This window comes from Tiliqua scincoides, chromosome 8 (genome assembly GCF_035046505.1).
Source record: "Tiliqua scincoides isolate rTilSci1 chromosome 8, rTilSci1.hap2, whole genome shotgun sequence".
Lineage (NCBI taxonomy): Eukaryota > Metazoa > Chordata > Lepidosauria > Squamata > Scincidae > Tiliqua > Tiliqua scincoides.
In genome coordinates, this window is record NC_089828.1 from 37,875,382 (window position 1) to 37,888,253 (window position 12,872).

The 12,872-nt window shown below is 46.3% G+C and overlaps 1 protein-coding gene across 5 annotated transcripts in view; it reads right to left on the reverse strand.

Moving 5' to 3' along the window:
• Positions 1-12,872, reverse strand: part of PTPRS (protein tyrosine phosphatase receptor type S) — a 442,958-nt gene that overhangs the window by 10,418 nt on the left and 419,668 nt on the right. For all 5 annotated transcript variants that reach the window (XM_066635289.1, XM_066635292.1, XM_066635290.1 and 2 more), the window contains 3 exons: positions 8,114-8,292; positions 6,019-6,145; positions 4,998-5,123 (listed from right to left, as the gene is read on the reverse strand). In XM_066635289.1, coding sequence (XP_066491386.1) covers positions 4,998-5,123; positions 6,019-6,145; positions 8,114-8,292 — 432 coding nt within the window. The remainder of the gene's footprint in view (positions 1-4,997; positions 5,124-6,018; positions 6,146-8,113; positions 8,293-12,872) is intronic.

Genomic DNA, 12,872 nt, shown 5'->3' on the forward strand with positions numbered 1-12,872 from the left:
ACAGTGGTCAAAGTACAACAGAGAGGCTCTTTAATGAGGCAGTAAAGTCTCCCATAGTCTGCAGCAGAGTGTCTGTTTACACAACAAAGAGGCTCTTAATGCACAGAAGAGGCAGTCTATCTACAGTAGCTGTGCAGCCAGCTACAGCCAAGGCACTAGATTGGGCTGAATGTTCGCTTAACAACCTAATCACACAACAATGGAGATCGAAGAATGAATCCTTGTCATTAAGTTGTGCACACCTGTATTTATAAAATGCCTGAAATGATCTTGGTGCTATACAAAAATTAAAATTTAAAGAACACATACATGTATGCCCTGGCAGGCTTCAAATGTGAGCAAATAGGGGAGGGGAAAATTCGAACAAGCCAGGACAGAATAAAAGTCAGTTAAAAAAAAAAAAAAAAGGAATTGTGAATAAGCTGCTGGTTCTGGAGTATATAAACTGTGTCACAACCACACCTTTGTCACCTGTGTCACATTCACAGTTTAACAGAGAGAAAAGAACTGAGAAGCTATATGGTGCTGCACTGGCTATTAGCCTCTCCAGATTCCACTTGTATTATCATTTTTACAACTATCAAAAGCATAGAAATATTATTAACAGGATTGATTATTGATTAACAATAATCAAATATTGTTGATTAATAAGATAAAGAAGCTAAAAGAAACAGGAAAACCACCACCATCACAGGCTTGAACATCAGTCATCACATTCTGCAACAAGTCACATACTTAGAACATTATAACAATATGATTTAGAGCACAATCCTGTGGTTGGAGGCATGACTCTGTGCCGCCGGCCACAATCACAAATGTACTATAACGCACGTTTGTGGGGCTCACTGCTGGTGCTAGAACAGTGCCGGTTGGTACTGGGCTAGCGCCGGGCGGTGGTTGAAGTTTTGCTGCTTGGCAGTCTCCCGGACCGCTGTGCTTTGGAACAGGAGGTGGGGTGTGGACGGGGCATGGGGGAAGCGTTCCGGGGAGGGGGGAGGCCAGCGGGGGCGGGCGGGAGGCATGCTGGGGGTCAGGCAGGAGGAGGATCCGCAGAGCCTAGCTCCGCAGGATCCAGGGAGCTTGTGGAGGGCTGCGCGCCCTACACGAGTGCCTTTACTGCTGACGGTAAAGTGAGTAGCCCCATTGCGGAGCTGCTTATCTTACTCGGGGGAAGGGGACAAACGTTCCCTTCTCCCGAGGAGCCTCCGGTGCCGCCAAGCCTGGGCGCTCCGGGCAACTCAGGATTGGGCTGCCCATGATTAGCAGCAAAGAGAACCAGGCAGCTCAAGTGCCAGGGAGGAAAAAGAAGGAGTGTCTGGAGATTGGAAAGAAAATCCCAAAGCCTGGGAGCAACTGCTCTGGAGATGAGCCTGGCCAGCCACCTTCACTCCCACCCTGGGGGTTGATTAGGAGGGGATAAGACAAAGTATCTGACAAAAGCTGGAAGATTGGCCTGGCTCATAATGGAGGAAACAGGCCTGTGTCCTGGGCCCGGCCTATTTGGGACTTTAGAGAGCAGCATTCAGAATTGGGATGGAGAACAAGCTGGCAGCCCAAAGGGATAGTAAAGTGGGGAAGTATGTGCAGTGTTCCATAGGACCTAGTAAAGATCCTGAATGCTGCATTTTAGACTGCTGAAAATTCTGGAATACTCTTTGGGGGAAACTCTGTAAGTGGTGCAGTAATTCAATCTGGACGTCATCAAGGCATGTGCAACAGTATATTATTAAGAATTATTATTAAGAATATCTGAGAAAGAATGATCTGAAGGCCTTAGGGATGGACCTCAACAAGTGGGAAACCCTGGCCTCTGAGCGGCCCGCTTGGAGGCAGGCTGTGCAGCATGGCCTTTCCCAGTTTGAAGAGACACTTTGCCAACAGTCTGAGGCTAAGAGGCAAAGAAGGAAGGCCCATAGCCAGGGAGACAGACCAGGGACCGACTGCACTTGCTCCCGGTGTGGAAGGGATTGTCACTCCCGGATTGGCCTTTTCAGCCACACTAGACGCTGTGCCAGAACCACCTTTCAGAGCGCGATACCATAGTCTTTCGAGACTGAAGGTTGCCAATATATATAATATAAGAATATTTAAGTACTGCTTTTCAACGGGAGTAGTTTATGTAATATAGAGTGCAATCCTATCCTGTGCTGGAACAGGCAAGCCAAGAGGCTTGCGCTGTATCAAGTGCAGGATAGGTGCCTAAAGCAGCTCAGTCAGAGGTAAGGGTAAACTTTTCCCCATACCTCTGGGTAAGCAACCCTTGCACCTATGGGTCTCCTCGGAGTCCGAGGACAGCGGAGCAGCTTGAAGTCGCTCCAAACTCCCTGGGGAATGGGGAAGCCAGTCCTGCCTCCTGTTCCCCATCTGCCCACTGCCCACCCTCCCCCGCCCCAGAACACCTCCCTCCCACCTCCTCCCTGCCTACCCCAGACTCTTGCGTCGACTGAGCTCGGCCGATGCAAGACTTGGAGCCATCACTGGCTCGGAGGCTTATTCCAGCCTCAACAGGCCGGCACACCGCCACACACCAGCATAGCCAATTCACGAGGAGGCACAAATGTGCCTTATGGTACATTTGTGACCCTCCTGGGCCTGTGCAAGTTGGCCCAAGTGCAGCTCAAGGTTGCGCTGATAGTTGCACAATTAGGAGCCACAGAACTGCAGAGTGGCAGAGATCCCTCATTTTTTTTCTTTGTATATTAATCAAAACAACTGGCTAGGATGGGAATGGATTGGGATAAAATCCCCACTTGGACATGGAGGGTCTGGCTAACCTTGGGTCAGTCAGTCTCTGTTTCAGCGTAACATACTTCCCAGAATGGTGGTTGTGAGAATAAAATTGGTGGGGGGGGGGAATTATGTATACCGCCCCTGAGCTCTTTGACAGGATAAAAAGTATAATAATAATAATTTTAAAAAAACAGTCACACAAGTGACAAGAAAGGTTGCTTGATCTCAGACAGGCAGTTTTCGTTCAATATGCAGTAGTGGCTTTTAAAACAGTTTGTGCACTTCCATGTATGTATGTATACATATATCTTAAATTCCCCTGGGGACTGGGGATAAGAATAGGCCCTCAGTTTGGCTGTACTTGTCGTAAGAGGCGACTAAACAGCCACTGGGTAGATGGGACTCGTTAGCCTGGGAAGGCAGCTCGTCTGAGAGAAGGAAAACTCTGATCCCAAACCTCCACTGCCTTGTGGCTACATCCAGTTATGGAAAAGGCTTCAGGAGTCAACCTCGAGGCAAAATCCGGAGCCGGAGTCCCTGAGGCAGTTCATGGCTGAATACAGTCACGTTCTGGCAACTCCTGTGATGCCGCTGGAACCAACTGTATTGGCCTCTGCCTTTCCATTGGACCATTTCAGCGACGTGGAGAGGGGGGATTTGCTGCATGGGTAACAGCCTATCCTCCATACCTACTTTACCCAGGCTTTGCGCACTGAAGAGGACACTCTGTTCCAGAACCACTATTCAGAGTGCGATACCATAGTCTTCTGAGACTGAAGGATGCCAACAACAATTTAACTTCTATTGCCTTTAGCTGTATGCCCTGAAGGACTGAAGGATGCCAACAAGAGAGATCTTAAAAAAATTCTTTCGCCACAGACATCTCTTTAGAACAGTGGTCCCCAAAGTGTGGGTTGCGACCCACCACAGGCAACCAAAACGCAAGTAATAGGTGCCCTGACGGCGCCGCAGCAATTGCGGGGCTGTGGGAACCAAGTGGCTTTTACCCTTACCTGGCGGGTCGCACTTCCCTCAGAGATGGTCTGGGAGGCCTGCAGGCCTGCAATTTTCCAATACTGGAAAATTGGAAGTGCGCTGCGATCGCTAAACACAGTGATATCTAGCATGGAGGCGGCCCATAGAGGGGGTTGCAGGCCTCCTGGACCATTCCTGAGGCCAGTGAAACCACCCAGGTAAGGGGAAAAGCCCCTGGGTTCCCGCAACACCCCAATTGCTGCAGTGCCGTCAGGGCCTTCCCCCCGCCCCCAACAAGACTTACAGCAGTCCCAACTCCCTTGTAGGAGTTTGTGAACCATTGTTCTAGAACATAATAATCTTTAGAAATGAGTTAAAAGAAACTACCTAGTGGGAGACAAACAGCTTCTAAGTGGAAAAGCAGGTATGACTTCAGCCTTGTTGCTGGAACTCACAGGACTAAATTTTTTTTTTTGGTGGGGGAGGACTTTGCTTAGTGGCTGTATTGAGGTGGAGTAAAACTGCAATAAGCTGAACAGAGGAAAGACCACCTGCCCACCCCCAAACAGAACCATGGAGAGAAAGAAGCTGGTATGAGTATTATTTTACTTTTGGAAACTGTTCACTTTCTGCAATGATGTGCTGAAACACTGGGAGAATTTTTATGGAAGGGGGGCTTAGTCATAAACATCTTTTTCCAATGACAAGAGCTTACTGGGGGAAAAGATAAAGTTATTTATTACACATTCTATCCTTCTTCCAAGGAGCTCCAGGTGGCTTACATGTTTCTCATCTTCCCATTTTATCCTCACAACCACCCTGAGAGATAGTCCAGGCTAACCCAAGGTCATCCAAGGAACTTCATGGCCAGAATGTAAACCCAGGAGAACAATGATCTCAAATTTCAAGCTGGCTGTGGGAAGGGACTGTAGGCTACATCTACATTGGTAGAGTACATCCAAGACTCCAGGTTCAATTTGCAGCACCTCCGGTTCAAAAGATCTCAGGAATCAGGACTAGGAAAGACCCCCTCCTTGGATAGCCACTACAAATCAGAGCAGATAATGCTAGATAGCACAATGGTTTGGCTCCATGCAAAAAGTTCTAGATTCAATCTTCAATATCTCAGGCAGAAAGATCCAGAGTCACCACTGTTCAGAAGAAAGAGTCCTAACCTAGATGGCCCAAGGGCCCATAAGCGCAGCTTCACATGTTTGTTGTTTAACTAAGCAGCAATCCCTTCTCCAAGCTCCACAGTGCTGGCACTGAACACAAGCTGAGCATTGACTCACCCTGGCGTCAGTGACCTTGAACTCCCGGAGGATGTACTGAGGCATGTTGTACTCTGCCATGGGATCTACCACAAAATACTGGTACCGTGCAGATCGCTCTGCTGGCCAATATTGATGGCACTTTTCCTGTTGGTCAACAAGAGGGAATCATTTGGCATTGGCAACAAGTCATTTCAAGAAAACATTTGTCTACACCAGCTGATTTTGTCCAATACAGTCTCCTCGTAGTTTGCATAATCCACAGCCAAAGCATTGTCCTAGCCTGATCTGCATTGCTTTTGGAAGTTCTTGAGGGCTAAAATTAGTACATTATGAAAACAAGTCACTACTACATTCCTTTATAGCCTGTAAGGTTTTTGCAATTCTCTTTTCATCAGCCCACCCTCTTCTTCAGCCTCACTTGGGTTTTACAACTTTCATTTATATAATTTTTAATAGTGTTTATTTTAAATTTAGAAATGTATTTGTGGATAAGCCAGATAGCACACATTCCCATCTATTCATCAGTCTTCACATTAGAACTCTTTCTGCATGCTGGCTATCTTTTTCCTTTTGATGTTACATAGTCACATCCAGAAAAGCTTTCCCACCCATTAAGGAGTACAAATCAGGCTGGGTATTAAATGCAGCTTGTACATTTACATTGTCAGATGCACAAGGACAACATGCACAAGTCACATATTAAGGCTCTGCATTGTCAATATGACAGATCTGTTAGGAAAAAGTGATATCCTTTAGCACTTTAGCTAAAGATACTTTAGCATCTCAATTTTTATTTTAAAACTTGGTGGTACTGATGCCCATCTATTCACCTGTCTTCAAAACATCTCTCTACAAGCTTGCTCTCTTTTTTGTCCTGACATTGCACAGACCTGCCTATTTTGCCCATAAGCACATTGTGCAAAGGTTTGCCCCGCTCCTCTCCCCATTGCCACGGGTTAAAGTCTGTTTTATGACAGTCTGTGTTTATCACTATACTGAACTGCTGGCTTTGCTCTTCCTCCTCCCTCTTCCCACTTACCCGACCCATCTCCCTCAGTTTGGTCAACATCACTACAATGGTTGAGTTGTTCTCCCAGAGCATGCGCCAGAAGTCTTCTGTGGTCTCTGCCAACGGTCCTTGGGTTGCAATGTACGCTTTCTGTTGCCTACCAGGGCAAAGGTGGAAATAGTTAAAAATAAGAGGAAGGGCCCATTGCTCTAAGAGCATTTGTGAAATTCAGAGAAAACAACTATACAAACTTTAGGAGGAAAAAAACATCATTAGGCCCTCCTTATCCATGGATTTGACTCAATATGGGTGCTAACCCAAGCTGTGGGTCCGCATGTCATGTCCAGTAGGTACTTTGAGGGTTTTCTGTGGATTTAATAATTAGGGGAAATTAGTATCCACTGGGGCTCCTGGAACAGACCATCACAGATACCAAAGGCCCACTGTATTTGTTTTATAAGAGTTGTGACCAAACTACATGTTGGACCGTGTTTCCTCGAAAATAAGACTACCCCGAAAATAAGACCTAGTGTGTTTTTTGAGAATTGCTGAAATATAAGACTTACCCTGAAAATAAGACCTAGTTGTGATCAGGGCCGGGGGTGGTGGGTAGTGGTGGAAAACATGACCAGGAATGCTCCACGCCTGCCACCTAGAAAGCGCCTGCTGTGCTGCCTTGAGCAGAGGACGCTGAGGAGGAGCTGAGGTGGGAAGCAGCAAGCAAGGCAACCCTGCCTACCGGGCTCTGAGGCTCTCCACACCTTCCAGGGTGTGGAGTTCCATTAACTATAAAGGGACTGACTTCTGAGTAGACAGGCAGGCAGGGATCCTCTGGGGCGCTTAGAGAACACCCTCTCCACACCTTCCAGGGAGTAAGTCCCATTAACTATAAAGGGACTGATTTCTGAGTAGACAGGCAGGCAGGGATCCTCCTGGGCACTTAGGGAACACCCTCTCCACACCTTCCAGGGAGTAAGTCCCATTAACTATAAAGGGACTGACTTCTGAGTAGACAGGCAGGCAGGCAGGCATCCTCCTGGGCGCTTGGTCACACATGGCTTCCCCAGTCCTCAGGAGGCATCCTGATGACTGAAAATGGGCACTTCTGGTTTTCAGTTGAAAAGCAGAAGTGCTGATTTTCTGCTTCCAGAGCCCTCAGAAGGCTTCCTGAGGGTCGGGGAGACCACGCCTGGTCTCCCTGGCCCTCAGAACACAACCAGAGCACAGCTCCAGTTGCATTCAGAGGGTTAGCGTGCCCTGACCCAAGGATCTAATTATCTGCAGGTTATAGCATCCACGGGGGGAGGGGGGTCTAGGAAAGAAACCCCCACAGATATTGAGGCATGACTGTATTTATTTTTAAACCACCTTTCCTCCAAGGAGCTCAGGGTGGTGAATGTGGTTCCTCCCCTCCAGTTCATCAACCCTGTGAAGTAGGTTAGGATGAGAGATAGTGACTGGCCTCAACCAGGAAGCTTTGGTGGTGATTTCACATAGGTGTGATAGTGCTAGGCTGGAATCAGCAGTTTTGGCCTACCTCAGTCTCAACTTACCTATAAACCTCCAGAACCTAACTGTATGTAGGGGACTTACTCCCCAATCCTATCCACACTTACCTTGGAGTAAGCCTCATTGACTATAATGTGACTTACTTCTGAGGAGATATGCATAGGATTGGGCTGTAAGACCCCAATCCTGGGTGCGGCGCGCACTGTCGTGCCATAGGGCACGTTTGCGGATCCTACTACCGGGCAAGCGCCGGTGGTAGCCCAGCTACTGCTGGGCAGGTGCCCGACTTCCGCTGCTGAGAAGTTAGCCCACTGGGTTCAATAACACAATCAAACAGTAATCACCAGAATCAAACACCTTCATGGATGAGGCAATATAAAACTTCCAGGGAGGCAGTTTCAGAGTCAGGGTGCAGCCACTGAGAAAGTCCTATCCCCTTAGTGCACCAGTGGAATATCTTCAGGTGCTGGCATGCAGAACCATCCCTGCAGGTATCCTGGCAGGTAAATTCATTAGGAGTAGGCAATTCTTCTTCCTTGCTAATACCTCAGACACTGGAGCATGGGGTGGGTAAGAGAACAGCAACCTATAGAAAAAATAATTCCCTCACCCATACCTATATCCATCAATGAAGCTGGCATTGATGTAGTCCGAACCCTCGACTCCACGGATAGGCTGCAGGCAAACCCGTGTAGTCTCATATGGCATAATGTTGACAAGGCGGTTTTTGAATTTGTTGCATGGAAGATTGGCACTGATGAACCTGGAAGTGTGAGCTTTGGAATTGGCAAGTCTCTGGTAGGGGAAAGAAGCAAGAAGTACATGTTAAAATAATAAAAAAAGACCCTCAATGTAGTATCATTTCCATCTGGCTTTCACATAGATGAGAACACCGAATCCTGAAAGTGATGTTTGCTTAGATGCAGGTCAGACTGCTTTTAGAACTGTCCAGAACTACCAGCTATAACCCAATTAAAAACATCCCAGATAATTAATTGTATGACTTTCAATTGATCAGATCATCATACATATGCCCAAAAGTTTTGAAGAAAAAGAAGAAAAACCTTTTTGTTTCTTTGTAATTACACACACGAGTGTTGCAGTATGTGCCATCTTAGAAGAGGGAAGCATAGCATACCTTTTCTAAGATGGTGTCTGCCACTTGCACTTTTCATAAGTAGAACCAATACTGCTCATAATTCTGCTTCCTTTAGAGCTCATTTGTTACAGAACTCTTTTGTTCTGGTGAAATTGTATTGTAACGTATGGAACACTGCATTCTGGATAGCATGGGGCCAATCCACATCAACGTCCTGCTTCATCTTTAACAGTATCCATAGAGCTGTTTTGCACAGCTCTCAATTTTTCGGTAATGTATGGGCAAATGGGCGATATTACTTGAAATAAAAAATATTTTAAAACAATGAAAATCTGTTACTTGATTAATCAGGGGCATCTTTTAAGTCAGCTGACATTTTTTAAGTCACTTGAAAGCTAACAGGGGCATATGGCCTCAGGTGTCACCCTAGGGGTGCGTGTGATACACTAGTGACCAAAACTGCAAAAATCATGGCTGACAGAAATAATACCATCATGCTATATATCATTCAATGCAAAATTTACAGCAGAATGCAATAAAACAAACCAGAGTGAAGTATCTTCATTCTATTCAAAGGTATGGCCAAAAAACAAAAAAACAAAAATACAACTGTCTTATGTAACAAAAAGTAGATTTCTTTAACTCAGAATGGAGCAATGAGACTGATTGTTCAAAGAGCCAATGAGTTGTTATTATGACATAGCATGGAACCAATAAGGTGTTAGTACGGTGGGACCCTGGGTGTGTGTGTGTGTGTGTGTGTGTGTGATACCACTAGTGACCAAAACTGCAAAAATCACGGTTGTTAGGAATAACAAAGGAATTACCATCAAGGGTATAACCATAACCATCATCATGTTATATATCATTTGATGTGTAATTTAATGCAGACTGTAATGAAATGAATTGCATTGAAATATCTGTGTTCTGTCAAAAGTTATAGCCAAATAACCAGAAAAAGAAAACACAACTTACTTAATGGGAAGCCCAATCCTAACTTGCACTAAAATGGGGAGGCTGGTTGGCCTGCCCCGTATCCAACATCGGGTTAGGGCTGAATGTAGTTCAGCCCGGGGCCAGGGGAAATCCTTCCCCTTACCTGGGTAATGTTGCAGCAGCCTCAATGGGGGTACTTGGATCTGCGCCACCTCAAGAGGTGGTGCAGATCCTAGCAGCCAGAGCTGCTACAGGCTGGCTGGGACTGGGGGATCAGTCACACGATCAGACACAAGTGTCAGATTCTGGCACCACCCCCGTTCACCTGCAGTCTCCTGTAAAATGACAACATTAGCAGCTCAATCATGTGCAGGCAGTAATGATAAGCACAGTGAAGCCCGGGTAGCACAACAGAAATCCAAAAACAGGAAATAAACTATTTATGACACTCTTCCTTATGCCTGCTTCCCAAACCAATTCCCATCCAAGTAAGCTTGTAAGGATGCAATGACTGATCAACAGAAAGAACAGGAATGTGGCATGTGAAGGACTGTAAGAATGCTGGGATTTTGCAGAAGTGGTTCTCAAACTCTAGGTCGCGACCCACTTACATTGCAACCACCAATGTTTGGTGGGTTGTGAAACAGATAAGCTGACGAGGAAAATGTATTGGATCGTATGGAGAGTGAAGCTGACCTGCATGTGTGTACTTGCAAGTAGTTGACTGAGAGGGCAGGCCAAGAGGAAAGGACCACACTAGAATAAACACAGGCCCCCAAAACACTGGAGATGCCCCCCCCAAAATGTATTGATCCCCATGGAATGTGAAACTGAGCCACAAGTGAGTGTTTATTCATGACTAGGCCAATGTGCCTTGGCTCTTCTGGAAGGTCAGATAAAGGTGGACGCAAAGCCATGAGAATGATACTGATCCTATGAACAGGAGCTCAACAAATGCTCCCGAATTGCCCACCACCACAGTAAAAAGGAGGCTGAGAAGCTGATAAAGCTAAACTTTTTAAAAAGTCTTGTAAAGCTAGGTGAATCCTGATAGAGCGTAAGTAGGCAACCAGTAGTTTGAATGCCTGTTTTGCGTAGGTCATGGCTGAAAAAGGGCTGTGACTGCCTCTTTTGCAGCTGATAGGCCAGCAGCTGCTCACTTGGGAGGGGAAGAGGATCTTGTGCTTCTTTTCCCTCTCCACATGACTTGCATGGTTGTGGTAGGCTTCTCTGGGTGAGTGCTTGTGGGCCCAATCCTATCCAATTTTCTAGTGCTGGTGCTGCTGTGCCAGTGGGGCATGCGCTGCATCCTGTGGTGGGGAGGCAATCACAGAGGCCTCCTCAAGGTAAGGGAACATTTGTTTCCTTACCTTGGGACTGAATTGCGGCTACACCGGTGCTGGAAAGTTGGATAGGATTGGACCCTTAGTTGGTTTGCTTTTTCGGTTTGGGCCCTGTGTCTGCTGAATCTAGAAACATTATCTCTCCCTCCCCTCTGTTGGCTCTGAGATCCCTATTACATGTTAATTTACTTCTGGTGCTTTGGTATGGATGCATATGTGCTACAATCCAGGAACAGGGATGAGTTGTTATGTGTTGTTCCTGGGCTAATTGTTATTCTGAGAAGATCCTGATGTGAAAAACAGAAAAGCGTTTTGCTATTACCACTGCTGTGTGGGCTACTTTGTCACTATTCTGGGTTCTGTTTTAGCATACAATTTAAACCAAGGTTTATTGGGGCTTATTTTGCGGGACTTTGTATACAAGTGTTTTTATGCTAATGCCCAAAGTCTCCAAGCAAAGAACATAAGAACAGCCCCACTGGATCAGGCCCACTGGATGGGGCCGCTGTGAGATACAGGAAGCTGGACTAGATGGGCCCATCTAGTCCAGCTTCCTGTATCTCACAGCGGCCCCATCAAATGCCCCAGGGAGCAAATCTGATAACAAGAGACCTGCATCCTGGTGCCCTCCCTTGCATCTGACATAGCCCATTTCTAAAATCTGGAGGTTGCATATACACATCATGGCTTGTAACCCGTAATGGATTTTTCCTCCAGAAACTTGTCCAATCCCCTTTTAAAGGCATCCAGGCCAGACATCTTGTGGCAAGGAGTTCCACAGACCAACCACACGCTGAGTAAAGAAATATTTTCTTTAGGAAAAGGAACAAAATGGCTAATATAATGCCATTGTACAAATCGATGGTAAGGCCACACCTGGAGTATTATGTCCAGTTCTGGTCGCCACATCTCAAAAAGGATATAGTGGAAATAGAAAAGGTGCAAAAGAGAGCAACTAAGATGATTGAGAAATACAAAATTATGCATGGGAAGGATAAAGTGGATAGAGAGATGCTCTTTACACTCTCACATAACACCAGAACCAGGGGACATCCACTAAAATTGAGTGTTGGGAGAGTTAGGACAGACAAAAGAAAATATTTCTTTACTCCATGTGTGGTTGGTCTGTGGAACTCCTTGCCACAGGATGTGGTGACGGCATCTGGCCTGGATGCCTTTAAAAGGGGACTGGACAAGTTTCTGAAGGAAAAATCCATTACGTGTTACAAGCCATGATGTGTATGTGCAACCTCCTGGTTTTAGAAATGGGCTATGTCAGATGCAAGGGAGGGCACCAGGATGCAGGTGTCTTGTTATCAGGTGTGCTCCCTGGGGCATTTGGTGGGGCCGCTGTGCGATACAGGAAGCTGGACTAGATGGGCCTATGGCCTGATACAGTGGGGCTGTTCTTATGTGCCTGCATGGCTAACCAGCCAAGTTAGAGAGGCTGTAAAGGGCAAGGAAGCTTCCTTCCGTAAATGGAAGTCTTGCCCTAATGAGGAGAGACTGTGGCAAAAGAAATGTAAGAAGGTGATACTGGAGGCCAAGAGAGACTATGAGGAACACATGGCCAGCAGCATTAAGGGGAATAATAAAAGCTTCTTCAAATATGTAAGAAGCAGGAAACCCGCCGGAGAAGCGGTTGGCCCTCTGGATGGTCAGGGAGGGAAAGGGGAAATAAAAGGAGACTTAGAGATGGCAGAGAAATTGAATGAGTTCTTTGCATCTGTCTTCATGGCAGAAGACCTCGGGCAGATACCGCTGCCCTAACGGCCCCTCCTGACTAAGGAATTAAGTCAGATAGAGGTTAAAAGAGAAGATGTTTCAGACCTCATTGATAAATTAAAGATCAGTAAGTCACCTGGCCCTGATGGCATCCACCCTAGAGGCATTAAGGAATTGAAGAATGAAGTTGCTGATAAGAGATCCAGAAGGATCTGTCCAAACTGGGAGGCTGAGCAGTAAAATGGCATAAGTGTTTCAATGTAAGTAAAGTC